This window comes from Lepisosteus oculatus, chromosome 1, assembly GCF_040954835.1.
Source record: "Lepisosteus oculatus isolate fLepOcu1 chromosome 1, fLepOcu1.hap2, whole genome shotgun sequence".
Classification (NCBI taxonomy): Eukaryota; Metazoa; Chordata; class Actinopteri; order Semionotiformes; family Lepisosteidae; genus Lepisosteus; species Lepisosteus oculatus.
In genome coordinates this window covers 7,830,935-7,853,717 of record NC_090696.1, presented here as the reverse complement: position 1 = coordinate 7,853,717, position 22,783 = coordinate 7,830,935, and the positions used below count along the sequence as shown (strand labels likewise).

Below are 22,783 nucleotides of genomic sequence, written 5' to 3'. Positions count from 1 at the left end.
AGAAGATAAATCTGAAATTGCTCACAATACACAATGAAGTACATTAAGATCGCAGTTATTAACTGAGACTCTTCGGAGAAAGGTTTAACATAAGATATTTCCATATAATTACGTATAAGTGCTAAGTTAAACCCTTAAAACTGGAGTTGCCAGTTGAACAGAAGTACAATAGAATAAGAGTTCACTCAAGACATTGTTACACTGCACTGATCACCACCATTAATGACACAACTGCTTCTTAGTTGCTAAATGTTTGACTGCATGTTTATTGATGAAGTTGCTGATCCACAAATACTGAATATGTAGTGTACTGTATATATTTAAACACAATATTCAGGTAAGCACAACATTAACTGCTTGTTCAGCAGCACTTACTATATGTTTTTCTCTTGACCCAGAAATAGTCTAAGATGGAGTTTCCTCTAGTTTCACAAAACAATAAGTTTAATTTAAATCAAGTACAAGTTGAATTTGTATGATGATTCCTATAGTTATATTTAAAGACAAGCAGATCCATGGAGTCTCACTCATACTGAAAAATAGTCATGGACTGTAGGTTCAGGAAAGCAATGAAATCTACAGTATTTCACTAATCAATCACCAGTCACCAGTCACCTGCTGTTGTGCGTGTGTGCTCATCTCTGTTGTAATTACATGATGTGCCTCAGTGGAGGAGTGCTTTGGTACTCACTCATGATTTATAAGCCTTAAGGCTTTTCTGGCTAGCTTTCTTTTTGCCCTGATTTTATTTCCTTTAAAATAAAGAGAAACAGATCAAAATATGCTGACAGTCTTACTGACAGCTGTCACAACTCGCAAGCAAGCTAGTTTGCTTTTCCCATTACCCTGTACACTAAAATGCAGTATACTTGAAATCAAACATTATTTTATGTGTTGTAATACCAGTCTTGCATTAGTTAAATGCCTCCCACCTTCTGTCTATTCTACACCACTACCCAAATGAAGGGAATAAATCTTTCATTTTTAACTGCGCTTTTGTTCCATGCCATCAATTATTATGAAACATCATCAACCATTTTTAAGGACATGACCAAAGAATCTTAATAATTTTTAGATTCATTTACATTAAAATACAGTGTATAGTTTACTTAAAAAAACGCGTAAAAACACCTAACAAAAACACTAATGGGTCTGGTTCTCAGGTTCTGCAAAAAAAGGCTGAAAAAAGAAAACAAACAACATTTCACTTTTTTCTTCAAGCGAAGGCTACACAGCTAAAACAGTGTGCGTTTTTAAACGTTTTTTTTTACTTTTCAGTTTGGAAGGATCATTTAACTGTTCCCTTTGTAGCCCTTCGTTACAACTAGATAGAAAAATGAAAAATAAACCGACTGTATAGTGTAGGGTTAAAATAAATTTTAAAATATATATATATAATGTTAATTTATATTTGTTTGCTCTCAGATACTGACTTGTATATAGTATTTCAAAGGAAATGGAACAAGACCAATATGAATTGGCTTCATCACTCTGCTCTCCTCCCCACTGATAGCTGGTGTGTGGTGAGCGTTCTGGCGCACTATGGCTGCCGTTGCATTATCCAGGTGGGGCTGCACACTGGTGGTGGTGGAGGGGAGTCCCCATTACCTGTAAATCGCTTTGACTGGAGTGTCCAGAAAAGCGCTATATAAATGTAAGTTATTATTATTATTATTATTATTATTATTATTATTATTATAAATAGCTAGAGAGAGATAAGCAGAACAATAGAAACTCTGAATACTTCATCTTTTCCAGCATCTGTGTTTTCCAACCTGATTTAAACAAAGTTGTCATGTCCTAAAATCAGAGCAGTAAAAAGTGCAAGGCTGTAAGCAAGATCACTACTGTTTGTCATTGACAGGATCCTGTACAGCCAGCAGCAGACTAACATGTCAGAACAGGAAGCTGTCAGAAAATACAGTATCACATCTGTATGTATGCTATGAAAGGGACCGCTGTCAACCTGGACATTTGCTAAGAAAACAGCATCTGCTCAGAAATGACTGCTGAAGGACTGTGACACCTGAAGCTAACAATCACCTGAAAGAGGCTGACACAGCAATCTGCCTGCATGTCAACAAATGCAAAGCAACCAGTGTGTATGGCAAAGTCACTGGCAGCAGCTCAGTTATCACTCCTCTGCCAAATTAGTAAAACAAAGTTACTGTGCTATGAAAACACAAACATTGACAGTACGATGAGACAGCATAACAATCAATACTGAAGTAATACTCCATCACTCTGAGCCTCAGTGCATGCAGGGCTTGCTCATTATGTAAAGCCCATATACACTGTACTCCAGTCTAAGTAGGTTATTTGAGGATCTAATGGCCGCCAAAAAATCAATTTTGCTGAGTTGGGTGGAGGTAAAATACCTTTTGACTTGGGAGCATCTTTGTAGATTAAATTGAAACTAATGTGTGCTTGAACTTCATTGTGCCAGTGCACAATGTCTGTCTGGATAGACAAATTTTCCATTTATAAAATCTGTTTAAGGCATGGCATCTGTTTAAGCTGCTCTTGGATCCAAGGGGTGGAGTTGGAATGTTTGCACCAGTTTTCTCCTGAGGCTCTAATTTCATCTCGCCTTCCAAAGACACAAAGGTGTGGTATATTTTCCATGAGTGAGGTGTGTATATACTGTACTGCCCTGCAAAGGGCTGGCGTCCAGGGTGTGGCCAGGAGTTATGCTCCATATTTCCAAGGTCCCCAAGATTCTGTTGCAACCCAAACCAGGAAAAAGAGGATAACGAATGGTTAAAAATCAGTCCTTTTTATCGTTTTTCTAGCACACATTTAGTAAAATTCTGATCTTCTGTATTTAAGGTTTGCTCTGTTCTAAAAAATTGTTCTGCAAAAACAAAATGTATTTCCCAGCAGCATATTGTTCTTACTAGTTTAAAACTGTACTTTAGATCAGTATGTTACAAATTGCGGGGGAGGAATTTTAAGAACACAAAAGACATAAGAAAGATTGAAAATAAGTTGGTTTAGTAGCAAAATGTGTATAAAATTTAATTTCTGTGAAATGTATTTTTATCATTATTGTAATCAATAACATTTTAAATTATAATAAAACAATAATTCTGTATTGAAATAAAAAATTCATAACACATTTCCTTTTTGATTCAAAATCTAATTCTAATATCTACAATATTCTGTCATACATTGTCAATTACAAAAACATAAAAATAAAACTAGGATTTTAAAAGCAGCATAAAATGTTAAAATAGAAGACAGTATCATATGGATTAAAAGCACAAAGAAAAGGCCACAATAACTTTGCTCAAAAAAAGATTACAGCATAACATTGTTAACCACAAAAACTCTGAAGCCAAAAACGAAATTGTATAAAACACACTTATATAAAAACAGTTATAATATATTAATTGTAGTTAGACATTTCTTAAATGTATAATTAAAAACCTTTCACAATGACATTTAACAAATAATGAACTTTAACTCATTTTCAAAGCACTGATGATTCATACTTAATTGATGCAGTATTTAAAGGGCATATTAAAAAATTGAGTGTGTTAATTACATTGAAAAACAAAAAAATATCTATTTAAAAATAGATTTTATGTATGAAGTGGTGAATTTGCTCCTAACATGAAGGGCTAAATAAGTGCTCAAAGAATATTTTGCAATGCAGTTGCACTTGCATTTGCTGTTCAGCATTATAATGTAGGTCCAGAGCAGTAAAAGGAGTCGGATTCCACTCCAAGAGAAACAGGAGCTGTCCATGGTCAAAATCTACTTGCTCAGAGACAGCGGGCCTCCCAGCACAGAGCCCGTCCTTGTGTGTAACACAAATCCTTGCCACGCCTCCACTGCAGTTCTCATGGCTGCCAAAGAGAAGCCTCTGATTCACTCTACAGCCGGGAAGTCTGTGCTGGGAAGACCTCTAAGGAGGAATGAAGCCACAAATCCTTTGACAAACCATGCAGTTGGCTGCCGTATCCTAGATTTAAACTCCATCTCTGAGGGTGAGGAGAGGGGGTAACACCATTTACAATATGGGAAGAGAGTGAAGACTGTCAGAAAGTTTATTTAGAGGCTACCCACATCCCTGTTACAGAATGTGATAATAATAATCACAAACATATGTAGAACAGAATTATGAGTACCGTGTGGTTAAAACAGAATCTGTCTTGAACTGGATTAAAGCCTGGTTAATCCTTTATAAAGCTGCATTCCCAACTAAAACAAATCATTTCTTTACCTAAACTTTATCCAACTAATTTACTAATTTCATTTGGTAACACTGATTTAGAGACCCTCAGCGTTTGTATTTGTTACACAAATGAAGAGTGTTTGGCGTTGGACAGTTAATAATGCTCCTCGTTTGCTATGCTGTAATTGTAACTGTATTATTAGATCTGGTAAAACAGTGCAGTTTGGTCATTTAATGGTCAAAAGTCACCCCTCTTAGCCAAACAGCAGTGAAGGTTATGGGAGAAGCAGCTCTCCTCCTTGCAGACAACTCTTGAACATGTTTGGACAGGCAGGAAAAAATATATCAGATCATTTTCATATTCTTAATTCCGAATATCAACTTCTTGTTAGGGTTCCCAAATATAGATTAAAAAGATACAATTTTTTGTTTGTTCCGTTATCTATTAGCAGTTAATATGAATAAATGTCAAAGGTAAATACAATTTGGTCAACATAGCTGTTTATGCTGTAACAACCCATGTATAGTATGTGTAATACATCCTGACTGTTTTGTAATGAGTTATGCTTGTGCAGAAGATGTGATGTGTAATATTTTGTGTTGTATTCAGATTATGGACGCAACGTATGTCCATAGAAATTTTCCCCTAGGGAACCATAAAGTTTATCTTATCTTATTAAACCCAACATTTGGTTTGTAACCTTAAAATACAATCAAACACTGTTGCTATCATTGCAGTTTGTGCATTATGCATGCACATGATTCTTGCATGCACTACACACCTTCTGAATCTCTCTGAAAATCCAGGAATAAATTGCTTACTACATAAGATAATACATACAGCAGGTAAACACAGCAAGAAATTACACTGTTAAATAAACCACGCTTATTACTGGAAACTAGCGCAAAGATTTATTGAAAGGAGTGACATTTTGAATACATGGCTTGTCTTTCTTGACACAGCTTTTCAAACGAGAGGCAGTCGTCATGCACGCCATGTGACACAAGGCAACCTGGTTTGTTCTGAAGTACTCTGCTATACAATACGTTCCTTCATTTTAAGTATCATTAAAGCAGAAATCCAGTCTTTGATGTTTGACTGGAGAAAAAAAGACATCTCAATAGTTTTGCTAGATTCTACTGAATGCAGCATAGCGACGAAACATGTATGAAGTATGAGGTGTGACTCACCTAGCTTAGGGGATGACAGCCTATCTGAGAGGACAAGCTGTCCAAACTTGCTATTGTAAGCGAGGGAGTACATGGGAATGCAAGTGAGATACTGTACGAGAAGAAAAGGATGAAAGACTTACAGTATATATGTAAGCAAGGAGAAGTGTGTGAGATTAGGATTTAATGTCCTCACGAGCAACTCCATTAGGAAGTATTTTAAAGTCCAATGGTAATACAAATCGTGGTGTATTTTCCTACCTGTGTGACTAAAGGCTCCAGTAGTCTCTCCACCGTCAGAGTTCTAATTTCAAGGCTCTTAGGATCCCATTTCAGGAGGATAGGTGATGTTGCAGTGGTCATGGTTCCTGTAAAAAAAAGTTAAAGGAATGTTATACAGTATTGTGAACTAAATGAAAAATGCAAGAGCACAAACATCTTGCTATACTTTTCTTATCTTAAGTCTTCATAGCTCTTTTAAGTCACACTTTATCCCCTATGAAAAGAACTTAAAAGGCCAATTGATTGGCATTGGACCTAATGGGAGAAATGAACACAACTGTGTTATGCTACAGTAGTGCATTGGAATGCATCTTGCGCTGTAAATGTTTGCTTTACCCTTCATGGCATGATACCAAAAACAGCAAGTCTCGCATTCAATGACTCATTCCAAACAACAGAAAAAAACATTTGAGCAACTGAAGCAATCATCTGGGCTGCTTACTAACAATTTAACCCATAGCGTACAATGTTCTCAGTATGGATTCTTAAAAGTGCAACTTGCACTTTCTACTATTCAAAAGCAAATTGTTAATCATTTCAGTTCTCTAGCTATTACATTTTGGCATTAAAACATAATGTCAAATTGTGCATACTACAATATAGCTCAGCTTGAAGCCATATATTCAAGCGCGTTTGGTTTTGTTCATTTGCAATGACGCTGACTTAAATGAAAACAATTAGGTGCTACAGGTATATTGAGTTTACAACTTAAAAAGCTTGTATGACTAAGCAAGCTACCAGTCACCAGGATGAACTGCAAACCAGCAATTCAGACAGATGAGCACATCTGCTCCTTCTCACCTTTAGAGATGCTAAAGTGAAACCAGATCTGTAATTTTGATTCACTTTTTTCACAATCGAATTAAAAATAAGAGCATATATACACAAATCTTTAATATAGTACTTAATAATACTTAATAATTTATTAATTAAAGGATAAATGCATGAGAGAGATTAGAATATTTGATTAATGCAATGCACAATAATTTAGCAAAAATTGTTTTTCAGAATGTGAATACACCAGATTGTAAGACATGTCAGCTATGTACAGTAAACAGATCTACTAATATATCAAGCAGGACATGCCACCTGACAGGAAACACATTCAGGAGCAAGTCATATCAATTGAGAGTTATACAGAATCCAATAGTGATGTTTACAAATACGTTCCTTTTTAGTTTGAGAAGACAGTGAAAGGGGAAAAAGGATTGCCTGGGCTTTCTTTCCTTTATATTACCACAAAGATGAAATAGATCGTAGATCTCAAAATTCTGCAACGTCATAAAGGTCAGAACCTTTTACTAATTAGGTATAACGTCTGAAAAAAAGGATACACACAGCACTAAGTATCTCCCCACCCCAAGTATAGGATACTCTAGCATGTTTGTCATTGCTAACTATCATTGCTTTTAACTACTGCATACCTCTGTCAGGTACAGTAAAATCATAATCCTAGGTTATTTCTAATCTCTGCCTTCAGAGACAATTTCTCACACATTGAACAACCCAGGAAGAACACAAAAAAATCCCCTTGCCAAGAATGCAGATATTATAATAATATGCTGCAACAGACTACACTGCACTGAGAGATCACAGACAAAAACAGAACATGAAAGGAGGCAATTTGGCACATCAAGTCTGTTTGGTAGTTTGTAGCTAATTGATTAGAAGAACTCATCCAACTGTTTCCTTAAAAAAAGCCAGGGTATCAGCTTCAGGACTACAGCTGAGTAACTTGTTCCATACTCCCACAGACCTAAAGAGCATGAAGAAGTCCCTCCTGATCTTAGTTTTAAATGCATTTCCACTTAGATGTCTCTTGCGACCTCTCGGGAATATTTCAGTATTTATTCAGAAGAAGTTCAAGTAGATGGCTGTGTCAGCATGCATAGGCTGCAAAGGAACAAGTAAAGGAAAAAGCAAAGAAAAGAAACACCACGTTTCGGCTGTGGAGCCTTCTTCGGGTGTGAGAAAGACAGTTCAGACAGCAAACATTAAACAGCATAGGAGAACAAAAGCTGGGAGAGTGGAGGAGGCGGGAGCAGGGGAGAGGCAGAGAGGCTGCTTAGGTGGTGCGAAGTCGCGAGAGGTGAAGAGAGGTGTAAAGTCGAAATCTGCAAATGAATAGAGAGGATTAGGAGGAAACGAGTCTGTTGTTGAGAGAAGAAGGAAGGTGTGATCCTAGTTTCTGGATAATTTTGGTTTTGGATGTCTTTCTACAACAGTCAAGAAACCCTTCTTTGAGAACGCAGACGGAGAGATCAGTGTGATCATGGCCATCTGAGGTGAAATGAGAGACTATGGGCGTGGAGAAATCTTTGATCCTAATGTTCTCTGAAGCGGTCTCCGAGTCTCCTTCCTGTTTCCCCAATGTAGATGTCTGGGCATTTTCTGCAAGAGATGCAGTAAATAAGGTTGCTGGAGGTACAAGATGTCATCTGAGTGATCTGAAATTGTCCTGAGGGGCCTTCCGTCTTGCAGAATTGATCCTCACACTGAATGCTTTTTCATTCAATAAGTACCAGGATGGGTGCTATGCTATGCCAATATTTTTGATTAGAAGAATGCTTAAATCTCAGTCTTCATGTTTCCAGTTTAATTTTCTGAGCTGGGGACTGAGCTTTAATTTACTCTACTCTTTAAGGCCTGTATGGATTTTTGATTGGTCAGTAATGTGTTTCTTCCTACTTTTTATGAGACAAGTGTCAATCATTTCCATGGCATGAGTAGCTCAAGTAGGTAGCTGCGTCAATATGCATAGGCTGCAAAGGAACAAGTAAAGGTTTAATCCTGTTTTATTGGGGAAACAGGAAGAAGACTCAGAGAATTATACTGAAAATGGGTTCATACCTTCCCCATTCTCTCAACGACAGACTCGTTTTCTTCTAATCCTCTCTATTCATTTGCAGGTTTCGGTCTCACACCTCTCTTCACCTCTCTAGAATTCACTCCACCTGAGTGTCCACTCTGCCTCCCCCCTGCTCCCACCACTTCTACAGTCCCAGCTTTTGTTCTCCTATGATATGTAATCTCTGCTGACTTCCCTGCCTTTCTCACAGCCGAAGAAGGGTCCACAGTCCAAACGCTGTGTTTCTTTTCTTCTCTTCTCAGCATGGGATAAACTTTTATTTGTTCCTTTATTCAGAAGAAGTTAATTGGGTTGACTCTGTCATTGCCTTCAAGGATTTTGAATACAGGTACTGTATTTCACAATTTAAAAGGGGGATGCATTCTCAAAAATTGCTACATAATTAAAAAAACATACAAATTAAAAACTAATTCCCCGTAAAACAGAAAGTACGCATAAATTGTGTTTCTCTTTATATATCTCGTCAAAAAGATAAGGTTTTAAACAAAATGAAAATGTATGTTAATATTTATCAATTCCATGCAAAATGTGAAGGAAAGACTTCACATACAGTATACTTTGTGAAGACTACAGATGCATTGTTCATAATTAGGAAGAAGAAAGAAACTCTTAAGAAGGCTCAATACCTGGAGAAAGTTCAACACCTGAAGGGGATCAACAGCTGAAATGTTTTTTCCCTCTACTTTTCAGTGTGGAATTACCCTTTACTTGTTCGTTTGCAGCCAATACACGCTGACACAGCTCCCCAACTCAAATTATTTATTTAAGCCTTCATTGCTATATTCCTTTCCATCTCTCCCGGCTTTTCTAATATCCGTTTTTGCTTGCGCTTGCAATTCATTGCACTCCTTTTACTTATCTGGATCCTGTGTTTTTTAAACCTTTATAAAGTGATTTATATCATCTCATAACTGTTTGGGATGCTGTTTCTTAGCTTTTGATTCACTCAGACTTTGGATATTCAGTATCTGTTCTGTGCTTCAAGAAGAATCTGTCTCCCTGTCTATCCTATATTACACTTCGCTTAAACTGCGTTTCGTACCTTCAAATCAAACAGAGGTTTTAAATTTTTGATTTGATTCTAAGTCTCTCGATTCCTTTAGCTTTAGTTCCTGAGCCTGAATACTCTTTGAGATATATTTTGCTTCCATCTTTCCTGTCTGTTCAAAACAAAATTAGGACTGTGATCTCTCTCACTCTCTGCAATTACTGGATGCAGTAGGGAAAGTAAAAGCTTTGCTTCCAATATTTCTTACTGTACACAGATTTCAAGCTATGAGCAATATACTGTAGTGCGTCTGTAATTGCACTTCTTATGTTTTCTTCAATTTCTTCATTATGGGTCTTTACCACTTATCAACTGCTTGTTTAGAAAATTGGAAATTGAATCTTTTTGCACAGTGAGAATTATTTTCTTTCATTTTATCCCAAACTAAAGGATGTGAATTTGAAGGGTTTGTGAAAAGTAAGCTGTAACGTGCACAGTAACGGCTCCCTAGGGTGATATTTTTCATAGATAGATGTCATGATTTGGAATTTCTACCAGAATACCTTAACTATTTTTCCTCCTCTAAAAACACAGAGCAATGGGGAAAATCAAATCAACTTGAAAAATCACTGAAGGGATTTCAAAAGAGCACCACAAGCAAATAAAATAAAAAATAACCATCCATTTTTTTTCCACTAACACTTCAAACAACAAAATACTGTATGTGTTTTCAAGTTGAAAAGAAGGACTTGTCCTTTGAATAAAAAATAAAACTTAGGTATTAGAGTACTCCAGTAAATTGCTTTACTGACTAGCATGCATTAATGTAGAATAAATTCATATAAGTTGACGTAGGTTTCAACAGCATGCTATCTTGATGTTTAAGTACTGCACGTTTATGTCATGACAATTTTAACGCAGCAGAAGGGGGTGGGGTTGCTATGGCGGTGGCCAAGATAATCCTCTTCCAGTATGCTGTTAGCCAGGTGGTGTGCTTAGACTGTCTGGAAACAGGCAGAAGAAAATCCCAGAAACAGTAAAAGCATCTTCTGAGGAAAAGGCATGAAAGATTTTCACCCAAGTGTTCCCCAAAACAAATGGATTGTATTCAGTGCGCCATAGTGGTTAGTGTTCTGGGATCTTAACTCTGGACTGATGAGTCATGAGTTTGAATCATGGGTTAAACACTGTTGTTTTACCCTTGATAAAGGTGCTTCATTCAAATTGCTTTAGCAAATACTCTACTGTATAAATGGGTCATTATAAACAATCAACTAGTTCACTTGGTCAAATAAAGGCATAAACAATACCTAGACATATTTTAGATTCACTTGTTATATTTTAATGTTTGATGTATCAATTTTGATGACAATTTGAATACATTTTATCATTTTAATGCCTAAACACATGACCATGAAGGGACAATTCACTGATACTGTAGGTGCTTTGTACTGTTCACATAAAATCCAGGGAAATGCATGGACGTTATTTCTGAAACAACAATAACTTTCAAATAGAACCTGTTTCAATTACAACAGCATGTGTTATACGAGGTAATCTCTTCCTGACGAGAAGGTAATATGGTTTTCATTTATTCACAAGAAGGAGGGGAAGAGGCACTAAACTTAACTAAATAGGCCTATTTCTTGTTAACAGACAGCTACAAAACAGAAACTTACCAAACTTTTTGAAACCAAATAAATAGATGAAAACAACACAAAACATTCTACTAAATATGCTGTGACTTAAAAATATGCAGGAATAAAGTCCGCCTACAACTATGGATTATATTTTACATTTCAAACAGCTCAGGAAGCAGGGAACATTAAAAGGTTTATAATGTATTTCTGCACAGCAGACAGGAGATACAGATACATTAGATAGGAGCTGAGAAGCACAGCTTAGGGCCACAATTGTCCAAATATTTGGTTCCAGATATTTTCTGAACACTCCCTCCTCTCCCGTAACAATGCAGCCAGTAATCTAAAATTGTGTACAGTTAAAAGCTATTTAAAAATGCTCTTACTTAAATGTAAAGACATGTTTATGTTTGAAATTTGACTGCCTTTCCTTCTGCAATGGTAAAATCATTACAGTGGCAAAAAATCAAATACATACTAAAAGCAACTTTATTAATATCGCTGGTGCTTCAGTTCTACAGAAATATGTTCTAATGTTCTCTCAGGCTAAAACTGGGACAATACAACCTTGTACCCTTTCTTAATTGAGAACCGCTGACTCAGCTATAGTACCTTTGCTAACAACAAAGAACCCAACAATCCACACACTTCTGACTCTGTGCTGTTATTTTCCTGATAAGAGTAATTTTCAAATAAAAGTGTGGAATGAATTTTCCTATCTATCAACAGCAAAGTGAAATAATCTCATTAGCATAGAGTAGTGCTGTCAAAAGAAAATACAAAACCAAAAGTGTCAATGTCAGATTAATAATGTCACAGTACAAGAAACATCTTTTGTCTCTCATTGTTCCTAATTTTACTCCCTCTTTACAATGCTTGCCTTCATTGAAAAACAGTGTTTCAGCAGTACTCAGCTGAGTGAGGCAGTATCTTGCACTACATTGACTGCTGTTGAATAGTTGAAGATATCGGTAACTATTCAAATGCTAACTTACGACTCATTGGTAAATAGCAAAAGTAAGCAAAGCAAGGACATTTACCCTTGTACTAAATACTAAGTGACCTCATTCTACACATAGATTAATCAACCTTTTTCTATCAATCAAATTCATTCTAAAAGAAATAAATCTTTAGAATATGATTGGTACTGTAAATGTTTATTACATTTCTTTGTATTATTCAAACCCACAACAGTGAACCCTACAAACACAACAACATTTCACCAAACAAAATGCCATAGCACAAAAGAAATCAGCTCCACATGCAGCTGTTCACACAGACAATCACAAAACTGAATTAGGGTGAGGCATATAATGAGAATAAATCAGAATACAATAGTTAACACTTGAAAACAATCCAAGTTCATATACTCATTCAAATTTGTTTACTAAGCATATGTTCTTATCCAAAAGAGGACATAATGAGCAGAATAATGCGAAAACTTACAGATGCAGTTTGGGTATAAAGCATATAACCACTTAGTTAATTGCTTATGATATTAAAAGTCAAGCCACAGGAGTTCTGGAACAAGATTTTATGGACAGGTGAGACCAAAATAAAACATCTATCAAAGTGATGGAAAGGCTAAAGAGTGGAGAAAAACAGCCAGTGGCCATAAAGACACCACTTCCTCTGTAAAGCTTCTTTTGCTTCTTCAGCAAAGGGTGGAAGGAGTATCATGGCTTGGGAATGAACGGCTGCTTCTGGAACGCAATCAATGGTCTTTATTGATGACTTAACTGAAGACAGCAGGAGGAATTCAGAGATATACAGTACAAACTGATCTCGCCTGCAAATGTAAGAAAAAATGGCACCAGATTTATTGGGTGGAAGTTCACCAGGACAGCACAATAAACCAAAACATACTTTACACTTAAGACAGGAATTCCCCAGACAGAAAAAGTGGAACCAGCGAAGGTCAAATTGCCAGATCTGAATCCAAATGAGCATGCATTTCATTCTTTCAAACGTAGACTGAATGTAGAAAGACCGACCAAGAAGCAACAACAAGAAGAGGCTGCAGTTAAAGTCTGCCAAAGCATCTCAATGGAAGAAACAAAGAGTCTGGTGATGTCAATGAGATGGCTTTAAGTTACGTGTCCCGCTACTTACTGTATGGCCAACTAGATTTGGGGGGACTGAACACAACATATGATTTGGTTAAAAAATGATTGTGTTTGCAAATATATCCTAAAAATAAAAGGTGACCTTCTGAACTCTGACTCAATAATTTGTTTCATGTGAATTTTAATTTCTGTGCATACAACAGGGAAACGCCAATTTTGGGTTGTCGTTCAAATAATTTTGGAGGGCACTGTATTTCAAATTGGCATGCCAACATACTTGAGTATAAACCCAAAATAGAAAAACTTTAAACTTCAAATGAATCAGCATAGAGACAGGTAATCTCTTTGTTTAATAAACTGTATTCAGAAAGAAAAACACAATTAATGGAATCTGTCAGCATGAGACAGTGGTTCTCAAACTGCGTACCGGAGCAACCCCATGTACATTTTTCATCTGTGATTTACTTAATCAGTTTCAGAAAGCTTGAGATGGGTTTTCATATTTTCTATTTTAATAAAATTAGTTTGTGTGTCAAATACGGAGCCTACGCACTTAGCTACGTCAATACTGCGCACGCTAATACTTGAGTGTTCATACTCCTCTCGAGCTTTCAGAGACACAGCTTAGTGCCACATTCGCCAAGAGAACAAGTGATCAAAAATGAATAGCTCGCAAAAATCAAGTATTATGTCATGGCTGAAAGGAATAGACACTAAGAGTACTGACACCAGCTCCAACAGATCACGCACACCCATTGAGAACGAGGAGGATTATACAGTACGTCGGCCACTAGGGTTACCATATTTAAACATAAAAAAGAGGACACCCTGAGGAACTTTTCTATTGCCTTATCTGGGAAGGGGGTCGCTCTCTCATGACATAATCATACAAGTACAGGACGAAAACTGAACAATAACGTAGGTCACGAAGCAAACTAGGGAAGTTAGGAAATTCTCTCTCTTTCTAACTATCTTGTTAATTATTCTTTATGGTGAAAATAATGGGATCGAAATCCCGGACATTTCTGGATATTTGAAAATTCCCCCCGGACGGAGATATACTGTAAGGATCAAAATAGAGGACACGGCCTGGAAAATCTGGATGTATGGTAACCCTTGCGGCCACCAACACTAGTTCTGCTCCTAAACCTGACACAGGCAGCACTGCTAGTGTTAGCAAGCGTTAGAAAATGGCTATAAGGCGGTACGATCCAAATTAACTAAGTGCTCAGTGCTATTTTATATGTGTGTTTGTGTGTGCGTGCGCGTGTGCTCATGTTGGTCATTGAGATTTTCTGGGGTTCCTATGAGAAGATGACTTGTAGATGGTACTTGGGATGCTTTGGTTAGATCAGGGGTGGTACTTGGTCCAAAACATTTGAGAACCACTGGACTAAGCAACAGATTTAGTCAAATATTTTCAAAGACTAGCCAAATCTAAAAATTGGTATTAACCACCAATTTAAAGGGGGGTTACAAATTTTAAAAACACAAATTTATACCTCTTAAAACTACATAGCCAATACAGCTGTATGTCTCTACCTGAAGAAGCCTTTTTTTAGTGTTGGCAGCTTAAATCAAAAGAGATAACACAGAATACGGTGTAAGTCTAAAGAAACGTATCTCAATGAAGAGTACTAAATGTTTGCAGACTGATCTGAAATTCCTCACCTTTGTTCCTGAGGTTGTCTTCAGCTCTATTATTAAAACATTTCTGCCTGACACTTGCACTTGTTAACAGTCCCCCATCCTATTATGTTATTTACATTTTATTGATTGTTCTTTTCAAATTCAAATTCAAAGTGCTTTATTGGCATGATGGATGAATTATAGAGTTGCCAAAGCAGAAACAATTAAGAGAATATTTACGGGCACTTATAGTAAAAAAGTGAAACATTATTGGACATTTACGGGCATTAAATAAAGCATTATAATTTGAGAGGCTCACTCCCTGTTCTGCAGGCTGTGGCAGGAGATCACATACTGAGCTGCCGGCTCTATTGAGTTTCCTCTCCCAGGAGGACTGGAAGCTGATCTGATTGTGGCAGGTGTGGGAATTCTGGGACTCATTTTGAACTTTTCTTTCACTGCTCTTTGTGCCACAAAGGTGGAAGCCTCTTGGCCAGGTTGGCAGTGTAAATGAGAATTTATTTTCAAATCATCTAACTGGTTAAATAAAGGATTATTTCTATTATGATTAACTTTTTTGTCTTTCAATAGAATGGATCTGTGTTTTACAGGGAGTATTTTAAATGTGGTTAGGTCTTCAACAGAAAAGGCATACAGGGCTACAGGGGGTATATCAGTTTTAGGACACTAACACTGTTGGTCAGGACACTATGCAGACGGTATAATCCGGAAGTACTGTATGTGAAACGGACACGGGGAGGAGATGACAAGAAACTGGGCAAGTTGACAAACAGGGGGGCGTGACGACTGTGCACTGATGCTCGGGAGGGGGGGGGGCGTGGTCCTGGCATACAGGTCCAAGGGAGTCCAACAGGAAATCCAGGGTGAAGTCCCAAAGTCCAGAGCCGGATAATCCAAACGAGACAAGACAACATAAGGTTTAAAAACCAGACTGGGATCCAGTGCAGGGACGGGGAATAAAAACAGGATCACGAAGCCAGGCGCTCTAAACCCCAGACACAGCTGGGTCAGGACGCAGATAGGAGGCCTATGCCCTCAACCCGCGGACGTAGGGAGACTTGGTGCCAGGCGGGCCTCCAGGCGTCCGTCTTCCAATGCAGAGCCTGGAACAGAGTGAGCATCTGGCTTATATAAGGGGGGCTTATATAAGGCGGAGTGCCCTTAAGAGGAGGGATTATAATCGTGCCAATCAGTTTAGGAAAGTCTCAGAGAATGATTTACTGAACAAGCAGAGTTTTTCAGAATTATTCATCATTAAAAACTGAAATTCCAAATGCAATTTTCTGATTAAAAATGGTGACAATAAACAATTTGTGCTTCCTAGATAACAATATTTTACATAAGCTCATCGGGTTCATATGAATATTAGAAATATTAATTAGTACCAATGAGAAGCACTACCCGAGTAACCAGCTGCCCAAACCATCGGAATTACAGAATAAACATGTGAATGAGAAACTATAACAGAGATCTTTAATTTCAAAACAAACATGATACAAATGCAGATTTTTAAAAAATATCTTCTGAACATACAATGTTAACCAGCATGTTTTTTCTTTTTCAAAAGAGTTCTAAATGTTTCTAAATGGTAACCTAAATGGCAAGACCTCTTTTCACATGGAGCTATTTAAGACAACACTATATTGTCTACAAGAACAGTCATCCACCTGAGTACAAAGTTACTCATTTTTTTTGCCTTTTTTCTCACTAGGCAATTTATAAAGAGTTCCTTGACAATAACGGAGACAAAGCATGGTTTGAAATAAGTTGTACCTTAATAAATTCTCTGCATACTGTGTATGTGTGTATAACTATAATACAACTACAGCATTTTCAATACATCTCTCTCTCAGACATGCTTTGTCTACAACAAGCTCAGCATCGTGGCTTGACTCAGCCTTTCAGTTAAGCTTCATGACAGAAGAACTAATAGACTGGAGAAAAGGCAACATCAATTATCAATGGAGAGCCTTCCAACCTCATTCAGAATATTTTGTTGTTAGTAAAAAAAAAACCTCAGTGGTATCCTGAACTTTCATGGATTATGTTTGAAATTCAAAAATATACTTAAAAAGCGAAATAAATTATGTACAGTAAACATTTTTAGACACCCTACAAATGGCCCCTGCTATTACAAATCAGTATCCTGAAATAAGGCAGTTGTACTATGTTGTACAAAACAGTACTGTCACATTAAACGTCGTAAATTGTGCACACTTTTTATCTATATCAGGCAAACAATGACTCCATGCATGTACGTTAATATTAATATTTTTACTGCTTTTCCTTTCACATTTGATATGTATGCCGTGACATCATTAAACAGGGTGTTACTATAAAAGAATGAGATGTTTTATCAAAAATATACATACATTTATTTGTACATCCAAATGAATGTTCTCTTCAACCTAGGCCCTTGGAAGGCAAGTCAAGAGTCAGAGTTCTGATCCTTAACCTGGAAGGTGTTAGGTTCCAATCTCATGTGACACACTGCTCATTGCACTCACACTGTTCCAATAAAACACCCACCAGCAAAATGGGTGCAAACGGAAGTAACGTTTGACAAAACTGTCTGTGAAAAATGGTTAGTGCTGCAGTAAATTCCAAAACATTTGTGAACTGTCTGGAAACTATTGTCCATGACAGTTAAATGATGCTTTAAAAGCAATCATTAGAAATGATTTGCATGTTGAATCCTGACTCATTCCATTTTAACTGTCATACAGTAAAATATTTTGTATTCAATACATTTCTATATTTATATTCTATAAAATAGGCATGCGTTAAAAACTTTATTTTTATACTAATTCTGTTGGGAATTCCAGGGCATGAAAACTGCAGTAGCAAAATAATGTGATGATTAAAAAAGCCTACAATTTGAGACACTGAAAAAGCAAAACATGTTTAATAATAATAATAATAATAATAATAATAATAATTGCTTACACTTATATAGCGCTTTTCTGGACACTCCACCCAAAGCGCTTTACAGGTAATTGGGACTCCCCTCCACCAGCACCAATGTGCAGCCCCACCTGGATGATGCGACGGCAGCCATAGTGCGCCAGAACACTCACCACACACCAGCTATCAGTGGGGAGGAGAGCAGAGTAATGAAGCCAATTCATAGAGGGGGATTATTAGGAGGCCATGATTGGTAAGGGCCAATTGGAAATTTGGCCAGGACACCGGGGTTACACCCCTACTGTTTTCGAGAAACGTCCTGGGATTTTTAATGACCACAGAGCGTCAGGACCTTGGTTTTACGTCTCATCCGAAGGACAGATGTTTAAGCTTGGGTAGTGCTCAGCATCACTAATTCGTTTTTTAAATTTAATTAAAGTTGTATACATTTCTGTTACTTGTCTTTTTTTTAGGTTTCCCACTTTTATAACTTTTTATCAACATCAGCATGTTGGCTCTAGATATTGGCAGGAAGATTGATCTAATTAGGTTTAAACAACTGTGCCAGTAGTTGAGTCATTATCTGGACCCAGGTGCAAGAATACTAAATTGTTTGTTCTGTTTTAATCAACAACCTAAAATACTTCTAGCAACTCTGTACTACGTCTGGTGTATGAATGTGTAGGCTGGTCCCTCATCTTGTGAAGCCACCTTGGCAGCTAAGAGAAATTATATCTGTTGAAGTGTTTGAACAGCTGAGAGTTTCACATTACAATCCCAGTTTGAGCAGACCAGATGCCTGGGGAATGTATAAAGCTGGAATGCCCACGATATGGCCAACAGCTCATTGTGACCATGTGGTACCCTTAAAAAGGGGCAAATTCAAAGGAAAAAATACATTGAAAATGAAAACAGAAGAATCAACAAGACGGGACCCAGATTCTCGCTTGCCGAACAAAAGGTACTGGTCACCAAAGGGTGTTTGTCATTATTGTTCTTTTTAGAACCACTTTTGTTAGGGATCAAAGATTGTCCCCGTTTTAGCACCTATTGAGAAATTTAGAAAGCAGTCTCTTGTAAGAATGGATGAAGGATGGATGTAGGCTGTTATGCTCTAAGACCTCTCTCCAGTAGCAAATACTATTTTTGCTTCCTGTGTGTTTGTAGTGTATTTAATAAATGTTGTCCATAACGTATTGCTTATTTTTTCCACATTCAAACTATTCTCACAATATTAAACAAGTCACATGACCTCATTTGCTATTCCAAGTTAGGACAGCAGTGCAAATGCTGAAAAACTGAAAGGCTGAAATTAATCTATGCAACATGTAAGGTGGGAAGAAGCTGGAGTGCTTGGAAACATTCCACATGAACACAGGAAGATCATGCAAACAGTCCTCAGAAGGTTTTTCCAGTCCAGATTTGAACCCAGGTCCCAGGAGTTGTGAGGCAACAGCACTAACCGCCACCCCAACGTCTTCCTTAAAGTACAGGTCTCTCATGTCATAGAGCAGCAATTACTGCTCATTACGAGCCTCTCATGGCTGGCAAAATGAAGAAGCTCTAATTGGACAAATGTTCTTCATAGAGCTCTTAGAAAAATGCATACATCCCACTTCCTGGCATGAAGTCTAATGAGAGGTTTTCAGACTGTGTTTCAAACCTACGTAATGAATGGCCTATACATATTAAAAAGGAAAGCAAAATAGAAATTTGCACTCTTAATGTGCACTATTAAACATCAAACAAACACTAGATGATCTGAGTATATGCAGGGCTTCAGTGACTCCCTTTATTAATCCTGCTGGTGTTCCTGCCTGAGAAGATTTATTATCCTCTTTTTATAACAGTAGGCAAAAAGTCTAACAATTCATGTGTAGGGCAGCAGAAACTGAATCCATTCCATTGCATTTGCTTAATACGTCACAAAGTGTTAAATAGTGCACATAACTATCCTTGGAGCTGCAGGAACAATTTCTATTCTAGTTTCCATAGTATTATCATGTGCATTTTATTTTGAAAAGAAAGTACAACTAAAGCATGTACAAAAAAATTGGATTTCATAAGAAAATATGGAGGTGAGAGTAAGCCTCAAGGCTCAAGCATGGGCAGAATGACCTCTTCTTCTTCATAGCTCTTCTTTATGTTCTTATTGGACATGTTTATGTATGAGGAAATTGTAATTTAGTCGTAATTCTTTGTATAAGAACAAATTTATGGAAATGAATCCAACTATTATATGTTGTTTAAGCGTATCTCTGCCAGCCTTTAATAGGAAAGATAATACTGTCTCTGACTAGCTCCCAATGGGGACTACCAACCAGTTTTTTCTAGTTCTCTATCAAATATAAAGGTAACTGGTAGTAGACTAACTTTAGACAACAAAATAAGTCATATACTGAAAAGACCAGTCCCCTTGTGACTGTTGCAACTTTGAAAGATTTGTCTTTTTTATCTTTTTAAAACTCAAGCAGTTTGACTGAAATACGAAGTTCTTTCACTATTTGTGCCCATATCTTCTTACATCACTGCCCTAAACTGTTGCAAGACCACACTTTATAATTGGCTTGTGGATGTGTTGTCCCGCTATACAATCCTAGTGCATGCATTGCCCACATACCGGAGATTAACTGGCAGTCTTTCTTGTATTTTAATTTATTTCATGAAGGCTTTTACACACACAGAGTTTGTCTCTACCAAAAATGTCCCTCCCTTCCCATATCAGTTCTACAGAAGATTCCAATTTTTTGGTGATCTACTGTAGTTTGTGTTAAGAGAGCAAACATATCTCCACAACATTCCTATGAAGGCGTGTAAAAAAAGTTTAAAAAGTTTTGCAGGTATTCCCAGTTCAAAGCAACATAGAGATTATTATAATCTTTCCGAACACTTCATTCTAAGCACAATCATAGCCTTGCTGCTCCAGTGTGTGATTGTTTTTCTTTGGGTATTCATCTCCCTTTATTTATTTACATGGATCCTTATTTGAAATTAATGGCTATTTTACACATTTCAGATTTATGCTACTTTTTCAGAAACACATCTGTCTCATGTGTGGAGAACTACCTGTACCACACGCTACACATTATCAAGAGGAAGACTTGTCCCAATACCTTTGGTTATACTGTACATACTGTAGTGTTAGATTTCAGGGAATTTAGCAAATTAGAGAATAAGCAGAAAATGACTGAGCAGATAAATCAATAAGTGAAGTAAATAATCATAACTCCCAACTTGTGAAGATTATGACAAGAATATACCCAAACGGTTGGTATAGTTAGAAGCACATGATTTTTTTTTATTTTTTGGCACAGCTTGGTAAAATGAGCAATACTACACACCACATAAACATGCAACATACAAATTTCCCAATGCACAATACAAGTTTACAGACAACTCCTAACAACCCAGAAAAATCAAATCACATACAAAATGTTGTAGATAGAATACAATCCTGCAGTTAAATCCCTCTCTCTCTCTGCAAACCTGAATGCCAAAAAATAAATGGGAACCTATTTCCCTACTCTAAAATGCACCCAATAAGCAGGAAAGGCTGTTTTTAACCAAGGGATTTTTTACTCAGGAAATCCATGTTCCCTAAAAACTACAGACTAGCAACCTCTCTTGAGGTTCAAATGCTTACAGTAGCTCCAATCGGGTATCTTCCAATGCTTTTGAATAAGGCCACACTTTGTGATCTCTCTCCTATCTCTTCTCTCTCTTGAGGTCTCTTTTTCTCTGTTTTGATCTCATCCTATATAGTGTCTTTCTGGGCTGTTGATTGACACGTAATCATTTACCCAGAATTTAATTAGCTAAGGTTAGCCAAGACACACTTTTATCATTGCCAAACACTTTATCTAGATTCTTAGATACTTCAAAGAATATCAGGTTGGTGAACCCTGGTCCTGTAGTCAAAATCCATTTACATCCTCCTTAAAATCAGTTAGTAAAGACTTGGAAAATTACTGAGCTTGGATTATTTTGGTAGGTTAATTGATTCAATAAAGTTAGTAATGGGCAGCTGTGGTTGTTACAAAAAAAAACTACAGTGTGCTGGATTTTCATTTCAAAAGATTCTAAAATTCTTAACTGAACAAATCATCTGCTTCGTAGGAGAAAACTAAATTGTTCAGAGTCTTTAGAAATTGATGATTTAAAGGTGACCAATAACACCCTCTGGATTACAGTTCTCCAGGACCGGAGGTGGCCACTCCTTCTATATTTGATCTATAAAGAGAATATATTGTAGTCACTGGCTGAAATTCTCTTAAACAAGATAATAAAAAAACAATTAAACGCCCATCAAGTAAGTCTACTGATTTGTTTACTCTCTTGGGAAGGCAAATGTGCAGAACTCCAGCTACCTTTTTTTGTTTTAATTAGCAATGACTTTTAAGTGCTGGCACATTAGAAATAGAAAAATTAATCACAGCGAAGAGAGAACAAAAATGTGAACCCTAATGCCCTCTTAAGAAAAACACTGGAAAACAACCCCAACTACTCAGTTCTATGCTTGATCATCTTGGGTTTGTACCTACGCACTCCAACATTGATTTCTCATCTAATTTATAAAATAGCTATTGCACGTTTTTAAGAAATCACTTTTGGGTTTACATTGTCTCACAGGTATTTCATCATCACTGCTAGGAACATGTTACGTCACCTAAAATAAAATGTTGTTTTCTCTGGTTCACTGTTTAACACTGTTTGATCTGACCATACTTGATAGTGAATCCTTCCTAGAGCTATGACCAAAACTGCACTAACTGTCATACAAAGAGAAAGAAAAAACAGAGAAAAAATAAAGAAATGAAGATTTCATGCACTAAATGGCGCCAAACTGTTTTGAATGTCAAGTTCCCTTACTACAAGTTGTATGGATTTGATTAAAGTATTCAGAGTCCTCAAAGGTGCCCTTTGTGGACATCTTCAGAATGAACAATGAAACATACAGTAAACATAAAGAGGACAGAAGTACAAGCTATGCAAAAAGGCATTTAAAACCATGAACAGGATGAAATTCTTTACACA

At 36.9% G+C, this 22,783-nt stretch overlaps 1 protein-coding gene across 4 annotated transcripts in view; it reads right to left on the bottom strand.

The window, feature by feature from the left end:
* ctnna2 (catenin (cadherin-associated protein), alpha 2) overlaps positions 1–22,783 on the bottom strand; it is a 559,287-nt gene that overhangs the window by 508,537 nt on the left and 27,967 nt on the right. For all 4 annotated transcript variants that reach the window (XM_069192244.1, XM_069192285.1, XM_069192311.1 and 1 more), the window contains exon 2: positions 5,612–5,718. In XM_069192244.1, the coding sequence (XP_069048345.1) occupies positions 5,612–5,713 (102 nt within the window). In that variant the 5' untranslated portion in view covers positions 5,714–5,718. The remainder of the gene's footprint in view (positions 1–5,611; positions 5,719–22,783) is intronic.